The sequence below is a fragment of the Oncorhynchus clarkii genome, chromosome 4 (genome assembly GCF_045791955.1).
Source record: "Oncorhynchus clarkii lewisi isolate Uvic-CL-2024 chromosome 4, UVic_Ocla_1.0, whole genome shotgun sequence".
NCBI classification, from domain to species: domain Eukaryota; kingdom Metazoa; phylum Chordata; class Actinopteri; order Salmoniformes; family Salmonidae; genus Oncorhynchus; species Oncorhynchus clarkii.
The window spans coordinates 92866412-92883983 of NC_092150.1; the positions used below are offsets into that span (position 1 = coordinate 92866412).

General features: G+C 44.3%; 1 protein-coding gene across 1 annotated transcript in view; it reads right to left on the reverse strand.

Moving 5' to 3' along the window:
* Positions 1-306: 306 nt before the first annotated feature.
* Positions 307-17572, reverse strand: part of LOC139407923 (runt-related transcription factor 2-like) — a 176665-nt gene continuing 159399 nt past the window's right edge. Inside the window, exons 7-8 of the mRNA XM_071151801.1 lie at positions 8747-8755; positions 307-785 (exon numbers count right to left, since the gene is read on the reverse strand). Coding sequence (XP_071007902.1) covers positions 307-785; positions 8747-8755 — 488 coding nt within the window. The remainder of the gene's footprint in view (positions 786-8746; positions 8756-17572) is intronic.

Below are 17572 nucleotides of genomic sequence, written 5' to 3' on the forward strand. Positions count from 1 at the left end.
CAGCACATTCCTCCAGACAGGTCCATACTAGTCATTCCCTTTGTTTCTTTTGTCATTTTATCTCAGAGTATATTTCCAGATGCAGGAGACACTGGTGTTTATTCATCGCAACTCAACAACTCCCTTTTCAAAAGGATTTGTGCTTTAAAAACCATGACATCAGTTCCATTGTCACACCTACTTTCTTCGGGCCTCCTCTCCTTTCCTCCTTCTCATCATCCTCCTCTTCTTCTCATCTTCCTCCTCTTCTTCTTCCTCCTCGTGTTCCGCCTCCTTCATCTATTCCAACTCCTCCTCCTCTCCTCCTCAGTAGGGTCTCCAGACAGCTTCGTCCATGCGCCCCCCAGCAGGGTTGAGTACAGTGGGGGAGTTGCTGTGACTCCCATCCCCCTCCACCGCCCCCTCTCCCCCACCTTGGCTGGGCAGGTTAGGGTTAGCCAGGGAGCTGCCGGTGGAGGCGCTGGTGCAGGGAGGAACCATCCTGGAGGGTGAGCGGTCCCCCCCGGGAACCATGGAGAACTGGTACGACCCAGAGGAGGCTCCATAGTAAAGATAGGGAGTACTGCTGGTTTGGAAGGGTCCACTCTGACTTTGGGCGGAACCGGGGTAGGGAGGGGGCAGGTAGGTGTGGTAGTGGGCGGAGCCTAGTGACATGGCGGCGGTGACGGGAGGGGTGTAGGTGAAGGTGGTGGGGTAGTGCATTCTGGGACTGGAAAAACGAGACTCCGTCAGAGAGGGGAGACCCGGGAACTGACGATCAAACTGTCCTGGGAACGGACTGAGGTCTGATGAACCGAGAGAGAGAGAGAGAGAGAGAGAGAGAGAGAGAGAGAGAGAGAGAGAGAGAGAGAGAGAGAGAGAGAGAGAGAGAGACAGAGAGAGAGAGAGAGAGAGAGAGAGAGAGAGAGAGAGAGAGAGAGAGAGAGAGAGAGAGAGAGAGAGAGAGAGAGCGAGAGAGAGAGACAGAGAGAGAGAGAGAGAGAGAGAGAGAGAGAGAGATGGATGGATGGATGGAGGGAGGGAAAGTGAGAGAGGGATGGATAGAGAGAGAGAGAGAGAGAGACAGAGAAATTAGTTTAATTAATTTGTCTTTATCTTCCCTTCATAAGGAAAACAATTGATGTATTTATTCTCTATTAATGTGGTCCCATTAAGATAAGAACATCTATTTTACAATCTATTTTGGGGAGCTGTGCCAGAAGCAAACAAGCCCAAACTATGAAATAATATTTATTGTATCATTTCAAACCTAAATGGTAGAGAACGTGCTATTGAACATGTTCTCATTGTGTTCAGAGTTTTAACATTCTAAAACAAACAGCCTTGAACAGAAATGATTGGCTTCTTTATCAGATGTGAATGAAGCTGTTGAAACTGACCTCATAACCCAGCAAACTGGGAACATTCCCAGAACATTAGCTAAAATTCCCCAATACTTTCTAGTTAGGGTTTTATCTAACATTATATAATATTAGGATGATAACATCGCCAAAATATTCAAAGAATGTTTTTGACAACAATTATTAGAATTTTTAAAAATGTTTTAAATGAATTATCCTTGGAATGTTCTCCTAACATTCACCTTAAATGTTGTGCACAACATCTGCACCAACTACAACAGAACGTTCCCCAAACGTTCTCATTAGGTTTCCAGGGAATGTAATAACACAATGTCACAGTAATGTTTTCCCAGCAAACCAAAATTACTTCAGTGAAAGTTCCCAGAACATTCGTTAGGTTGCGTCAAATGTTCTCATAACTCAAAAACTGTCCATTCGTGATGATGATTGTACAATGTTTGTACAAAACATCTGCCTGATGTTGCAAGAATGTTCCCAGAACGTATTTTGTCTGTTCTTGTAAAGGTTCCCAGAATGTTTCTTTATGTTGTGGGAACAATCTGGTGGGATCATCACAAAATACATTTCCCCAAAATACAAAAGCTGTCCAGTTGTGATTATACAAAGTTTATTTTAGGGTGCAAAATACAAGAACGTTCCCAGAACACATTTTTATGTTCTTTAAAATTTCCTAAAACATTTTGTTAGGTTATGGGAACATTGTGGGGAGATAGGTTCCCAAAACACAAAAAATATTAGCTGACATTCAGATAATGTTTGTATCAGGGTGCACAAAACACTCCTTTGATGTTGCAAGTTGTTGAATATGCAATTTAAAAGAGAGGCCGTCATCAATTAAAATTCGAAGATATTTATATGAGGTTACAACCTCAATCTCCTTGCCCTGACGGGTAGTAATAGGTGAAAGGTTCAGAGGTCTATTTCTTGCATTAGAAAACACCATTAGTTTAGTTTTGTCAGTATTGAGGATAAGCTTCAATTGACACAAGGTATGTTGAACAGTATAAAAAGCAGTTTGCAAGTTCTGGAAAGCTTTTGTAAGAGACGAGGCACAACAGTAAATAACAGTATCATCAGCATAAAAATGAAGTTTCGCATTTTGGACATTTTTGTCTAAATCATTTATATAAATAGTGAATAAGACAGGACCAAGTACAGAGCCTTGGGGCACACCATTAAAGACAGACAATTTAACAGACATAAGCCCATCAAATTGAGTGCACTGAGTTCTATCGGACAGATAGTTAGCAAACCATGCAACTGCATGCTCTGAAAGACCTACACTCGACAATCTCTGCCTTAGTATAGCATGATCAACTGTATCAAAAGCCTTAGAGAGATCAATAAAAAGTGAGACACAGTGCTGTTTTTGTCAAGGGCTTCAGTGATATAATTAAAACCTTCATGGCTGCTGTAATTGAGTTAGTAAATAAAAACTATTTTGTTCACTCACAAGGGTTTCAAGTATTTTCACCAGGGGTTTGAGATTGGCTTATAATTATTTAAAAGAGTTGGATCTCCCCCTTTTAAAAGTGGTAGGACAAATGCTGATTTCCAGATCTTTGGAATTTCATTACAATCCAGGGTTAGATTGAACAGATATGTAAGTGATTCAGCTATGAAATCAGCTGCCATTTTTAAAAAGCAGGGATCCAAAAGATCAGGACCTGCAGGCTTTCTCTGATTTAAGGATTTCAGGGCTTTATGTACCACCTGCACTGAGAATGGCAAAAAGCTAAAAGTTTGACCAGCTCTCACTGGTTCACCCACACAGGGTTGTGCAGAGACAAAGGACACTGAATCAAACAGCATTACCACAACATTCCAGGAACATTACCACAACATTCCAGGAACATTACCACAACATTCCAGGAACATTACCACAGCATTCCAGGAACATTACCACAACATTCCAGGAACATTACCACAACATTCCAGGAACATTACCACAACATTCCAGGAACATTACCACAACATTCCAGGAACATTACCACAACATTTCTGGAACATTACCACAACATTCCAGGAACATTACCACAGCATTCCAGGAACATTACCACAACATTCCAGGAACATTACCACAACATTTCTGGAACATTACCACAATATTCTCAGCACGCACATTTCTAGCTCCTTAAAGCATAAGAAAGCTGATTGAAATACATCCCATTATATTGTTCTCCAGATTGAATGGCGATATGCATTTGATGACCGTATTGTAGGCCCACAACAAGGTGGTATAGAGACACACGACATTTTAATATCATTCAGAGGACATCTGAACAGCATTTAATCATACAAACACAACCGTATCCTTTAAACTTCATATATTGACGATTTGAATCTGCAATCGTTGGTTCCCAAGCCAGGTCTTTCTTCCTCTGTTCCACCAGGGAAGCTTATTTTTTTCAGTATACCTATGGCAGTATGGTCGCCATGGCAACATGGTCGCCATGGCAGTATGGTCAGTCAGGAATTCCATGCTTCCTTTTCAGCCTTCTTAGACATAACTAACCCAGATGGTAACTGAAACATGGTTAATACATGTCTGTGGGATTGAACATGTGATCTCCAGATCTGCAGCCAGATCATTAACGCTCTGCAACACTAAATCAAATCAAACTTTATTTGTCACATGAGCCGAATACAACAGGTGTAGACCTCACTGTAAAATGCTTTACTTACAAACCCCTAACCAACAGTGCAGTTCAAGAAGAGTTAAAAAAAATATTTACCAAATTAACTAAAGTAAAATATAACGAGGCTATGTACCGATACCGAGTCAGTGTTAGTTGAGGTTAGTTGAGGTCATTTGTAAATCTTTTCAGTCTCCTGAGGGGAAAAAGGTTTTGTCGTACCCTCTTCACGACTGTCTTGGTGTGTTTGGACCATGATAGTTTGTTGGTGATGTGGACACCAAGGAACTTGAAACCCTCGACCCGCTCCACTACAGCCCCGTCGATGTGAATGGGGGCCTGTTTGGCCCGCCTTTTCCTGTAGTTCACGATCATCTCCTTTGTCTTGATCACATTGAGGGAGAGGTTGTTGTCCTAGCACCACACTGCCAGTTCTCTGACCTCCTCACTATAGGCTGTCTCATCGTTGTCGGTGATCAGGCCTACCACTGTTGTGTCGTCAGCAAACTTAATGATGGTGTTGGAGTTGTGTTTGACCACGCAGACGTGGGTGAACAGGGAGTACAGGAGGGGACTTAGTACACACCCCTGAGTGGCCCCTGTGTTGAAGATAAGCATGGCAGACGTGTTGTTGCCTACCCTTACCACTTGGGGGCGGCCCGTCAGGAAGTCCAGGTTCCAGTTGCAGAGGGAGGTGTTTAGTCCCAGGGTTCTTAGCTTAGTGATGAACTTTGTGGGCACTATGGTGTTGAATGCTGAGCTGTAGTCAATGAACAGCATTCTCCAGGTGGGAAAGGGCAGTGTGAGTGCGATTAAGATTGTGTCATCTGTGGATCTATTGGGGCGGTATGTGAATTGGAGTGGGTCTAGGGTATCCAGGAGGATGTTGTTGATGTGAGCCATGACCAGCCTTTCAAAGCACTTCATGGCTACAGACGTGAGTGCTAAGAGGTTGTAATCATATAGGCAGGTTACCTTCGTTTCCTTGGGCACAGGGACTATGGTGGTCTGCTTGAAACATGTAGGTATTACAGACTCAGACAGGGAGAGGTTGAAAATGTCAGTGAAGACACGTGACATTTGATCCGCGCATGTTTTGAGTACACGTCCTGGTAATCTGTCTTGCCCCGCGGCTTTGTGAATGTTGACCTGTTTAAAGATTGTGTTCACATCGGCTACCGAGAGTGTTATCACACAGTCATCCAGAAAAGCTGGTGTTCTCATGCATGCTTCAGTGTTGCTTGCCTCGAAGCGAGCATAAAAGGCATTCAGCTCATCTGGTAGGCTTGCATCATAGGGCAGCTCGCGGCTGGGTTTCCCTTTGTAGTCCGTAATAGTTTTCAAGCCCTGCCACATCTGACGAGCATCGGAGCCGGTGTAGTAGGATTCAATCTTAATCCTGTATTGACACTTTGCTTGTTTGATGGTTCGTCTGAGGGCATAGGGGGATTTCTTATAAGCGTCTGGATTAGTGTCCCGCTCCTTGAAAGCGGCAGCTCTAGCCTTTAGCTCAGTGCGGATGCTACCTGTAATCCATTGCTTCTGGTTGGGATATGTAAGTACGGTCACTGTGGGGACGACGTCATCAATGCACTTATTGATGAAGCCGATGGCTCAATGCCATAGGATGAATCCCGGAACATTCCAGTCTGTGCTAGCAAAACAGTCCTGTAGTGTAGCATCTGCGTCATCTGACCATTTCCGTATTGAGCGAGTCACTGGTACTTTCTGCATTAGTTTTTGCTTGCAAGCAGGAATCAGGAAAGTTAAAATTATGGTCAGATTTGTCAAATTGAGGGCGGTGGAGAGCTTTGTACGCATCTCTGTGTGGAGTAAAGGTGGTCCAGAGTTTTTAGTCCTCTGGTTGCACATGTGACATGCTGGTAAAAATGTGGTAAAAGTTTGCCTGCATTAGTTTGCCTGCATTAAAGTCTCCGGCCACTAGGAGCGCCGCTTCTGGATTTTCTTGTTTGCTTATGGTCTTATAGAGTTGGTTGAGAGCGGTCTTAATGCCAGCTTTGTTCTGTGGTGGTAAATAGACGGCTACGAATAATACAGATGAGAACTCTCTTGGTAGATAGTGTGGTCTACAGCTTATCATGAGGTACTCTACCTCAGGCGAGCAATACCTCGAGACTTCTTTAATATTAGACATTGCGCACCGGCTGTTATTGACAAATAAACCTCGACCCGCTCCACTACAGCCCCGTCGATGTGAATGGGGGCCTGTTTGGCCCGCCTTTTCCTGTAGTTCACGATCATCTCCTTTGTCTTGATCACATTGAGGGAGAGGTTGTTGTCCTAGCACCACACTGCCAGTTCTCTGACCTCCTCACTATAGGCTGTCTCATCGTTGTCGGTGATCAGGCCTACCACTGTTGTGTCGTCAGCAAACTTAATGATGGTGTTGGAGTTGTGTTTGACCACGCAGACGTGGGTGAACAGGGAGTACAGGAGGGGACTTAGTACACACCCCTGAGTGGCCCCTGTGTTGAAGATAAGCATGGCAGACGTGTTGTTGCCTACCCTTACCACTTGGGGGCGGCCCGTCAGGAAGTCCAGGTTCCAGTTGCAGAGGGAGGTGTTTAGTCCCAGGGTTCTTAGCTTAGTGATGAACTTTGTGGGCACTATGGTGTTGAATGCTGAGCTGTAGTCAATGAACAGCATTCTCCAGGTGGGAAAGGGCAGTGTGAGTGCGATTAAGATTGTGTCATCTGTGGATCTATTGGGGCGGTATGTGAATTGGAGTGGGTCTAGGGTATCCAGGAGGATGTTGTTGATGTGAGCCATGACCAGCCTTTCAAAGCACTTCATGGCTACAGACGTGAGTGCTAAGAGGTTGTAATCATATAGGCAGGTTACCTTCGCTTCCTTGGGCACAGGGACTATGGTGGTCTGCTTGAAACATGTAGGTATTACAGACTCAGACAGGGAGAGGTTGAAAATGTCAGTGAAGACACGTGACATTTGATCCGCGCATGTTTTGAGTACACGTCCTGGTAATCTGTCTTGCCCCGCGGCTTTGTGAATGTTGACCTGTTTAAAGATTGTGTTCACATCGGCTACCGAGAGTGTTATCACACAGTCATCCAGAAAAGCTGGTGTTCTCATGCATGCTTCAGTGTTGCTTGCCTCGAAGCGAGCATAAAAGGCATTCAGCTCATCTGGTAGGCTTGCATCATAGGGCAGCTCGCGGCTGGGTTTCCCTTTGTAGTCCGTAATAGTTTTCAAGCCCTGCCACATCTGACGAGCATCGGAGCCGGTGTAGTAGGATTCAATCTTAATCCTGTATTGACACTTTGCTTGTTTGATGGTTCGTCTGAGGGCATAGGGGGATTTCTTATAAGCGTCTGGATTAGTGTCCCGCTCCTTGAAAGCGGCAGCTCTAGCCTTTAGCTCAGTGCGGATGCTACCTGTAATCCATTGCTTCTGGTTGGGATATGTAAGTACGGTCACTGTGGGGACGACGTCATCAATGCACTTATTGATGAAGCCGATGGCTCAATGCCATAGGATGAATCCCGGAACATTCCAGTCTGTGCTAGCAAAACAGTCCTGTAGTGTAGCATCTGCGTCATCTGACCATTTCCGTATTGAGCGAGTCACTGGTACTTTCTGCATTAGTTTTTGCTTGCAAGCAGGAATCAGGAAAGTTAAAATTATGGTCAGATTTGTCAAATTGAGGGCGGTGGAGAGCTTTGTACGCATCTCTGTGTGGAGTAAAGGTGGTCCAGAGTTTTTAGTCCTCTGGTTGCACATGTGACATGCTGGTAAAAATGTGGTAAAAGTTTGCCTGCATTAGTTTGCCTGCATTAAAGTCTCCGGCCACTAGGAGCGCCGCTTCTGGATTTTCTTGTTTGCTTATGGTCTTATAGAGTTGGTTGAGAGCGGTCTTAATGCCAGCTTTGTTCTGTGGTGGTAAACAGACGGCTACGAATAATACAGATGAGAACTCTCTTGGTAGATAGTGTGGTCTACAGCTTATCATGAGGTACTCTACCTCAGGCGAGCAATACCTCGAGACTTCTTTAATATTAGACATTGCGCACCGGCTGTTATTGACAAATAAACCTCGACCCGCTCCACTACAGCCCCGTCGATGTGAATGGGGGCCTGTTTGGCCCGCCTTTTCCTGTAGTTCACGATCATCTCCTTTGTCTTGATCACATTGAGGGAGAGGTTGTTGTCCTAGCACCACACTGCCAGTTCTCTGACCTCCTCACTATAGGCTGTCTCATCGTTGTCGGTGATCAGGCCTACCACTGTTGTGTCGTCAGCAAACTTAATGATGGTGTTGGAGTTGTGTTTGACCACGCAGACGTGGGTGAACAGGGAGTACAGGAGGGGACTTAGTACACACCCCTGAGTGGCCCCTGTGTTGAAGATAAGCATGGCAGACGTGTTGTTGCCTACCCTTACCACTTGGGGGCGGCCCGTCAGGAAGTCCAGGTTCCAGTTGCAGAGGGAGGTGTTTAGTCCCAGGGTTCTTAGCTTAGTGATGAACTTTGTGGGCACTATGGTGTTGAATGCTGAGCTGTAGTCAATGAACAGCATTCTCCAGGTGGGAAAGGGCAGTGTGAGTGCGATTAAGATTGTGTCATCTGTGGATCTATTGGGGCGGTATGTGAATTGGAGTGGGTCTAGGGTATCCAGGAGGATGTTGTTGATGTGAGCCATGACCAGCCTTTCAAAGCACTTCATGGCTACAGACGTGAGTGCTAAGAGGTTGTAATCATATAGGCAGGTTACCTTCGCTTCCTTGGGCACAGGGACTATGGTGGTCTGCTTGAAACATGTAGGTATTACAGACTCAGACAGGGAGAGGTTGAAAATGTCAGTGAAGACACGTGACATTTGATCCGCGCATGTTTTGAGTACACGTCCTGGTAATCTGTCTTGCCCCGCGGCTTTGTGAATGTTGACCTGTTTAAAGATTGTGTTCACATCGGCTACCGAGAGTGTTATCACACAGTCATCCAGAAAAGCTGGTGTTCTCATGCATGCTTCAGTGTTGCTTGCCTCGAAGCGAGCATAAAAGGCATTCAGCTCATCTGGTAGGCTTGCATCATAGGGCAGCTCGCGGCTGGGTTTCCCTTTGTAGTCCGTAATAGTTTTCAAGCCCTGCCACATCTGACGAGCATCGGAGCCGGTGTAGTAGGATTCAATCTTAATCCTGTATTGACACTTTGCTTGTTTGATGGTTCGTCTGAGGGCATAGGGGGATTTCTTATAAGCGTCTGGATTAGTGTCCCGCTCCTTGAAAGCGGCAGCTCTAGCCTTTAGCTCAGTGCGGATGCTACCTGTAATCCATTGCTTCTGGTTGGGATATGTAAGTACGGTCACTGTGGGGACGACGTCATCAATGCACTTATTGATGAAGCCGATGGCTCAATGCCATAGGATGAATCCCGGAACATTCCAGTCTGTGCTAGCAAAACAGTCCTGTAGTGTAGCATCTGCGTCATCTGACCATTTCCGTATTGAGCGAGTCACTGGTACTTTCTGCATTAGTTTTTGCTTGCAAGCAGGAATCAGGAAAGTTAAAATTATGGTCAGATTTGTCAAATTGAGGGCGGTGGAGAGCTTTGTACGCATCTCTGTGTGGAGTAAAGGTGGTCCAGAGTTTTTAGTCCTCTGGTTGCACATGTGACATGCTGGTAAAAATGTGGTAAAAGTTTGCCTGCATTAGTTTGCCTGCATTAAAGTCTCCGGCCACTAGGAGCGCCGCTTCTGGATTTTCTTGTTTGCTTATGGTCTTATAGAGTTGGTTGAGAGCGGTCTTAATGCCAGCTTTGTTCTGTGGTGGTAAATAGACGGCTACGAATAATACAGATGAGAACTCTCTTGGTAGATAGTGTGGTCTACAGCTTATCATGAGGTACTCTACCTCAGGCGAGCAATACCTCGAGACTTCTTTAATATTAGACATTGCGCACCGGCTGTTATTGACAAATAGACACACAACCCCATCCCTCGTCTTACCAGACGTAGCTTCTCTGTTCTGCCGGTGAATTTAAAATCCCGTCAGCTCTATATTATCCGTTATGTCGTTCAGCCACGACTCGGTGAAACATAAGATGTTACAGTTCTTAATGTCCCGTTGGTAGGATAATAGTAATCATAAGTCATCAATTTTATTTTCCAATGATTGCACGTTAGCCAGTAGAATTGATGGCAGTGGGAGTTAACTCGCTCGTCTACAGATTCTCAGAAGGCAGCCTGCGTCCTCTTTTCCTCCATCTTTTCTTCACGCAAATGACAGGGATTTGGGCCTGTCCCAGGAAAGCAGTATATCCTTCTCGTTGAACTCAAAAAAAAAAAAAAGCTTCTTCCAGTTCGAGGTGAGTAATCGGTGTTCTGATGTCCAGAAGTTATTTTCTGTCATAAGAGACGGTAGCAGCAACATTATATACAAAATAAGTTTAAAAAAAGTTACAAACAACGCAAAAAAAAAAGTATGTTTATATTCAAACTGTATTTGCGTTCTTGAAGGGGCTAAATTAAGATCCTGTTGAAGAAGACAGCACAGAAAATGTTATCAATAAAAAGATTATTGCATTGAACGGGAATTTGTTTTTTTGTATATTTATTATTTATCATCATTTTTAAGGGTTTTAAAATTTGTGTTTTGATTCAAATCAAATTGTTTCCTTATTTAGTTGGAAGGTTCTGAGTTCTATTTAAGAAGTATATGAATACACAAGAATACTAGTTATTTAGAGGAATATCCAACTTTCAACACATGAAGACAATCCTAAAATACAGTGTAACAGTACACAGCATTCGAAGAGGACGCAAACATTTGAGTAACTCAGAAACTGGGTTCTGTGTCCTGAATGTTATTAGACTGAAGAAATTAAACGTGTTCCGGAACGTTCTTGTGACATCAGGTGAATGTTGTTTTTTTCACCCTAAAAGAAACATTGTAGAATCATCCGCACAACTGAACAGGTTTTGAGAACACATCTTTTGTGACATCATCACACTGTTCCCACAACCTAAGGGAACATTCTGGGAACCTTTAAAGAACAGATTCAATGTGTTTGAGGGATGTTTTGGTTTGCTGGGAACTGTGTATGAATGTGTGTGTGTTCTGTATGTGTGTGTAATATGTATGTATGTGTGTGTGTAATCTGAATGTGTGTGTGTGTTCTGTATGGGTGTGTGTGTGTGTAATCTGTATATATGTGTGTGTGTGTGTGTGTGTGTGTGTAGTCTGTATGTGTGTGTGTGTGCGCGCATGTCTATGGTGTTGTGTGTTTTTGTCTCTGCATGTTAATGTCTCTCTCTCTCTCTGTGTGTGTGTGTGTGTTCTGTATGGGTGTGTGTGTAATATGTATGTGTGTGTGTTCTGTATGGGTGTGTGTGTGTAATATGTATGTGTGTGTGTTCTGTATGGGTGTGTGTGTGTATTCTGTATGGGTGTGTGTGTGTGTCTATGCTGTCATGTGTTTTTGTCTTTGCATGTTAATGTCTCTCTCTCTCTCTCTCTCTGTGTGTGTGTGTTCTGTATGGGTGTGTGTGTGTAATCTGCATGTGTGTGTGTAATATGTATGTGTGTGTGTTCTGTATGGGTGTGTGTGTGTAATCTGTATGTGTGTCTGTTCTGTATGGGTGTGTGTGTGTGTCTATGCTGTCATGTGTTTTTGTCTCTGCATGTTAATCTCTCTCTCTCTCTCTCTGTGTGTGTGTGTGTGCATATTGCAGCACATAAAGAGCAATGTGGATGACTGAGGAGGGGCCCATGTGGAACCACTTTGATCCACCCTCCCTCCCTCCCTCTTTCTCAGCTTCACCATTAACTGGCTGTGGTGAACATGGGCCCAGAGAGTATCAGAAGAATAGGAGCCACACGCACACCATGCTGCTCTTATCATAAATTACACGGCGTCTTCCGTGTCACCATGTCTGCTGAGAAGGAGTAGGTGTGTGTGTGGCTGTGTTTATGGGGAGAAGTAATAGCGAAGCCGGATTGTCGCCAGCGTCACATAACATGTGATGTCAATTAGAGTCTTTAAACTTCCTCTGGCCTCCACCCACCAGATCCCTTAGACTGTTCTAGAATATAAGGTGATTGTTCCAGATCTGTTAGACTGTTCTAGAATAGAAGGTGATTGTTCCAGATCTGTTAGACTGTTCTAGAATAGAAGGTGATTGTTCCAGATCTGTTAGACTGTTCTAGAATAAAAGGTGATTGTTCCAGATCTGTAAGACTGTTCTAGATTAGAAGGTGATTGTTCCAGATCTGTAAGACTGTTCTAGATTAGAAGGTGATTGTTCCAGATCTGTAAGACTGTTCTAGATTAGAAGGTGATTGTTCCAGATCTATAAGACTGTTCTAGAATAGAAGGTGATTGTTCCAGATCTGTAAGACTGTTCTAGATTAGAAGGTGATTGTTCCAGATCTGTAAGACTGTTCTAGAATAGAATGTGATTGTTCCAGATCTGTAAGACTGTTCTAGATTAGAAGGTGATTGTTCCAGATATTTAAGACTGTTCTAGATTAGAAGGTGATTGTTCCAGACCTGTAAGACTGTTCTAGATTAGAAGGTGATTGTTCCAGATCTGTAAGACTGTTCTAGAATAGAAGGTGATTGTTCCAGATCTGTTAGACTGTTCTAGAATAGAAGGTGATTGTTCCAGATCTGTTAGACTGTTCTATAATAGAAGGGGATTTTTCCTCTGGGAATACAGCTCTAATTGTTTAATAAACCCCTGACTGAATGACTGACTGGCTAACTGACTGACTGGCTGGCTGGCTGGCTGACTGACTGGCTAACTGACTGACTGGCTGGCTGGCTGGCTGGCTGGCTGACTGACTGACTGGCTGACTAGCTGACTGGTTGACTGACTAGCTGGCTGGCTGGCTGACTGGCTGGCTGACTGACTGGCTGGCTGGCAGACTAGCTGACTGACTGGCTGACTGCTGCTGGAACAGACATAGTTGTTTACTGAGTTGAGGTGAGGGATGTGTGTGAGTGTGAGTGTGAGTGTGTATACTGCATCCCACTGTGATGAAGAGCATGATCAAGCTTCATGAGGCTAAATGAAAGCAGAGGCTAGGTTGTCTAAACTCTTGAACCTCACTTCCGAATTTGGTGTTTGACTTGACTGATGAACTTTCAGACTCACAGATGATCTAATGAGAAATGTTCTGTTAGTTAGCTCTGTTCCGCTCTGTTCTGTTCTGTTCCACTCTACTCTGTTCTGTTCTACTCTGTTCTGTTTAACTATGTTTTGTTCTGCTCTGTTCTGTTCTACTCTCACCAGGATACAGTTAGAGGTCAACTACTGTAAACTACAGGTCTACACAAAGATAAACCCAGAACTGTAAACTACAGGTCTACACAGAGGAGTTAAACCAAGAACTGTAAACTACAGGTCTACACAGAAGAGATAAACCCAGAACTGTAAACGACAGGTCTACACGGAGGAGATAAACCCAGAACTGTAAACTACAGGTCTACACAGAGATAAACCCAGAACTGTAAACTACAGGTCTACACAGAGGACATAAACCCAGAACTGTACTACAGGTCTACGCAGAGGAGATAAACCCAGAACTGTAAACTACAGGTCTACACAGAGGACATAAACCCAGAACTGTAAACTACAGGTCTGCACAGAAGCGATAAACCCAGAACTGTAAACTACAGGTCTACACAGAGGAGATAAATCCAGAACTGTAAACTACAGGTATACACAGAGGAGATAAACTCAGAACTGTAAACTACAGGTCTACAAGGAGATAAACCCAGAAATGTAAACTACAGATCTACACAGAGGAGATAAACCCAGAACTGTAAACTACAGGTCTACACCGAGATAAACCCAGAACTGTAAACTACAGGTCTACACAGAAGAGATAACCCCAGAACTGCAAACTACAGATCTACACAGAGATAAACCCAGAACTGTAAACTACAGGTCTACACAGAGGAGATAAATACCAGAACTGTAAACTACAGGTCTACACAGAGGAGATAAATCCAGAACTGTAAACTACAGGTCTACACCGAGATAAACCCAGAACTGTAAAATACAGGTCTACACCGAGAAAAACCCAGAACTGTAAACTACAGGTCTACACAGAGATAAACCAAGAACAGTAAACTACAGGTCTACACAGAAGAGATAAACCCAGAACAGTAAACTACAGGTCTACACAGAGGAGATAAACCCAGAACTGTAAACTACAGGTCTACACAGAGGACATAAACCCAGAACTGTACTACAGGTCTACGCAGAGGAGATAAACCCAGAACTGTAAACTACAGGTCTACACAGAGGAGATAAACCCAGAACTGTAAACTACATTTCTACACAGAGGAGATAAACCCAGAACTGTAAACTACAGGTCTACACAGAGGAGATAAACCGAGAACTGTAAAATACAGGTCTGCACAGAGGAGATAAACACAGAACTGTAAACTACAGGTCTACACCGAGATAAACCCAGAACTGTAAACTACAGGTCTACACAGAGATAAACCAAGAACAGTAAACTACAGGTCTACACAGAAGAGATAAACCCAGAACTGTAAACTACAGGTCTACACAGAGGAGATAAACCCAGAACTGTAAACTACAGGTCTACACAGAGGACATGAACCCAGAACTGTACTACAGGTCTACACAGAGGAGATAAACCCAGAACTGTAAACTACAGATCTACACAGAGGAGATAAACCCAGAACCGTAAACTACATTTCTACACAGAGGAGATAAACCCAGAACTGTAAACTACAGGTCTACACAGAGGAGATAAACCGAGAACTGTAAACTACAGGTCTACCCAGAGGAGATAAACCCAGAACTGTAAACTACAGGTCTACACCGAGATAAACCCAGAACTGTAAACTACAGGTCTACATGGAGGAGATAAACCCAGAACTAAAATCTTTCAGTCTGTCCACTAGAGATTAGTGTTGAGAATAAAGTGTGACACTGGTGAGATGAAACCAACACAATCAGAGTTGACAGAACAGCTGGCAGAATGTCGACATCTCACACACTCTGGCTGGCTGACTCAGGGATACGGTAAGGAGGTGAAATTAGGGTGTAGTAGAAACACAAAGAGTCTCCTGGCACGGCATCAAACAGGTGTAGAGACAAACTAGTCTGGCCACATTTATTGTTTCTACAAGACCTCACCACAGAGAGAAATAAAGAGGAGGAGGGAGAGAGAGAGAGAGAGAGAGAGAGAGCGAGAGAGAGAGAGCGGGGGGAAAAGAGGGAGCGAGGGAGAGAGAGCGCGAGAGAGAGAGAGAGAGAGCGGGGAAAAGCGGGAGCGAGGGAGAGAGAGCGAGAGCGAAAGCGAGAGCGAGAGAGCGAGAGGAGAGAATAAAGCGAGAGAGATAAAGTGGAGGGGGAAGAGAGAAGAGAGCGTGAGGGACAGAGGGAGGTAAAGAAAGAAGAGAGTGAGAGAGAGACGAGAGCGAGATTGGGGAAGAGAGAGAGGGGAGAGAGATAGAGAAAGAGTGAGAGAGAGAGAGAAAGAGAAGCGTTCACGTTGGATAGAGAGACAGATGCTGCTGTTGGGGCACCTCTGGGCGCTCTGAGTACCCAGCATGCATTGCGATGGCGGCAGCGTATGAAGCTGTTTTTGTCAGTCATTATCCTGGGCCTGTTATTACCCAGAGTCCTCTGGGATCAAAGCCTTGCAGCCGGGAAAAAAGCAAACAATCGTCTTTTCCACTGTTAAAAAAACAGATCTGTGCTAACCACTGTTTAGGGAATCAGTCAGGCAGGCCTCGCCCCTCAGCCCCAATACGTCTAAAGTCTACAGGAGAACTAACTAACAGAACAATAGACCCATCTCATGTTACTGACCATCTGCAACGTAACATTTAGAGTTGTAAAAGTAGTTGTTTTGAAATTCAAAGGTTCAGCAGAGTTAAAGAAAAACAATAATTGCGTTTCTTTCTAGTGTGAGTGTGAGTGTGAGTGTGAGTGTGTGTGTGTGAGTGTGAGTGTGAGTGTGAGTGTGAGTGTGTGTGAGTGTGTGTGTGTGTGTGTGTGTGTATATGTAGTCTGTCTACCCCACATGCTCTGTCTACCCTACCAGTACTCACCTGCTCTGTCTACCCTACCAGTACTCACCTGCTCTGTCTACCCCACCTGTACTCACCTGTTCTATCTACCCTGCCTGTACTCAACTGCTCTGTCTACCCTACCTGCTCTGTCTACCCTACCAGCACTCACCTGCTCTGTCTACCCCACCTGTACTCACCTGTTCTATCTACCCTACCTGTACTCAACTGCTCTGTCTACCCCACCATCTCTGTCTACCCCACCTGCTCTGTCAACCCTACCAGTACTCACCTGCTCTGTATACCCTACCGGTACTCACCTGCTCTGTCTACCCTACCTCCTCTGTCTACCCTACCTGTACTCACCTGCTCTACAGTGCCTTGCGAAAGTATTCGGCTCCCTTGAACTTTGCGACCTTTTGCCACATTTCAGGCTTCAAACATAAAGATATAAAACTGTATTTTTTTGTGAAGAATCAACAACAAGTGGGACACAATCATGAAGTGGAACGACATTTATTGGATATTTCAAACTTTTTTAACAAATCAAAAACTGAAAAATTGGCAGTGCAAAATTATTCAGCCCCTTTACTTTCAGTGCAGCAAACTCTCTCCAGAAGTTCAGTGAGGATCTCTGAATGATCCAATGTTGACCTAAATGACTAATGATGATAAATACAATCCACCTGTGTGTAATCAAGTCTCCGTATAAGTGCACCTGCACTGTGATAGTCTCAGAGGCCCGTTAAAAGCGCAGAGAGCATCATGAAGAACAAGGAACACACCAGGCAGGTCCGAGATACTGTTGTGAAGAAGTTTAAAGCCGGATTTGGATACAAAAAGATTTCAAGCTTTAAACATCCCAAGGAGCACTGTGCAAGCGATAATATTGAAAGGGAAGGAGTATCAGACCACTGCAAATCTACCAAGACCTGGCCGTCCCTCTAAACTTTCAGCTCATACAAGGAGAAGACTGATCAGAGATGCAGCCAAGAGGCCCATGATCACTCTGGATGAACTGCAGAGACCTACAGCTGAGGTGGGAGACTCTGTCCATAGGACAACAATCAGTCGTATATTGCACAAATCTGGCCTTTATGGAAGAGTAGCAAGAAGAAAGCCATTTCTTAAAGATATCCATAAAAAGTGTTGTTTAGAGTTTGCCACAAGCCACCTGGGAGACACACCAAACATGTGGAAGAAGGTGCTCTGGTCAGATGAAACCAAAATTGATCTTTTTGGCAACAATGCAAAACGTTATGTTTGGCATAAAAGCAACACAGCTCATCACCATGAACACACCATCCCCACTGTCAAACATGGTGGTGGCAGCATCATGGTTTGGGCATGCTTTTCTTCAGCAGGGACAGGGAAGATGGTTAAAATTGATGGGAAGATGGATGGAGCCAAATACAGGACCATTCTGGAAGAAAACCTGATGGAGTCTGCAAAAGACCTGAGACTGGGACGGAGATTTGTCTTCCAACAAGACAATGATCCAAAACATAAAGCAAAATCTACAATGGAATGGTTCAAAAATAAA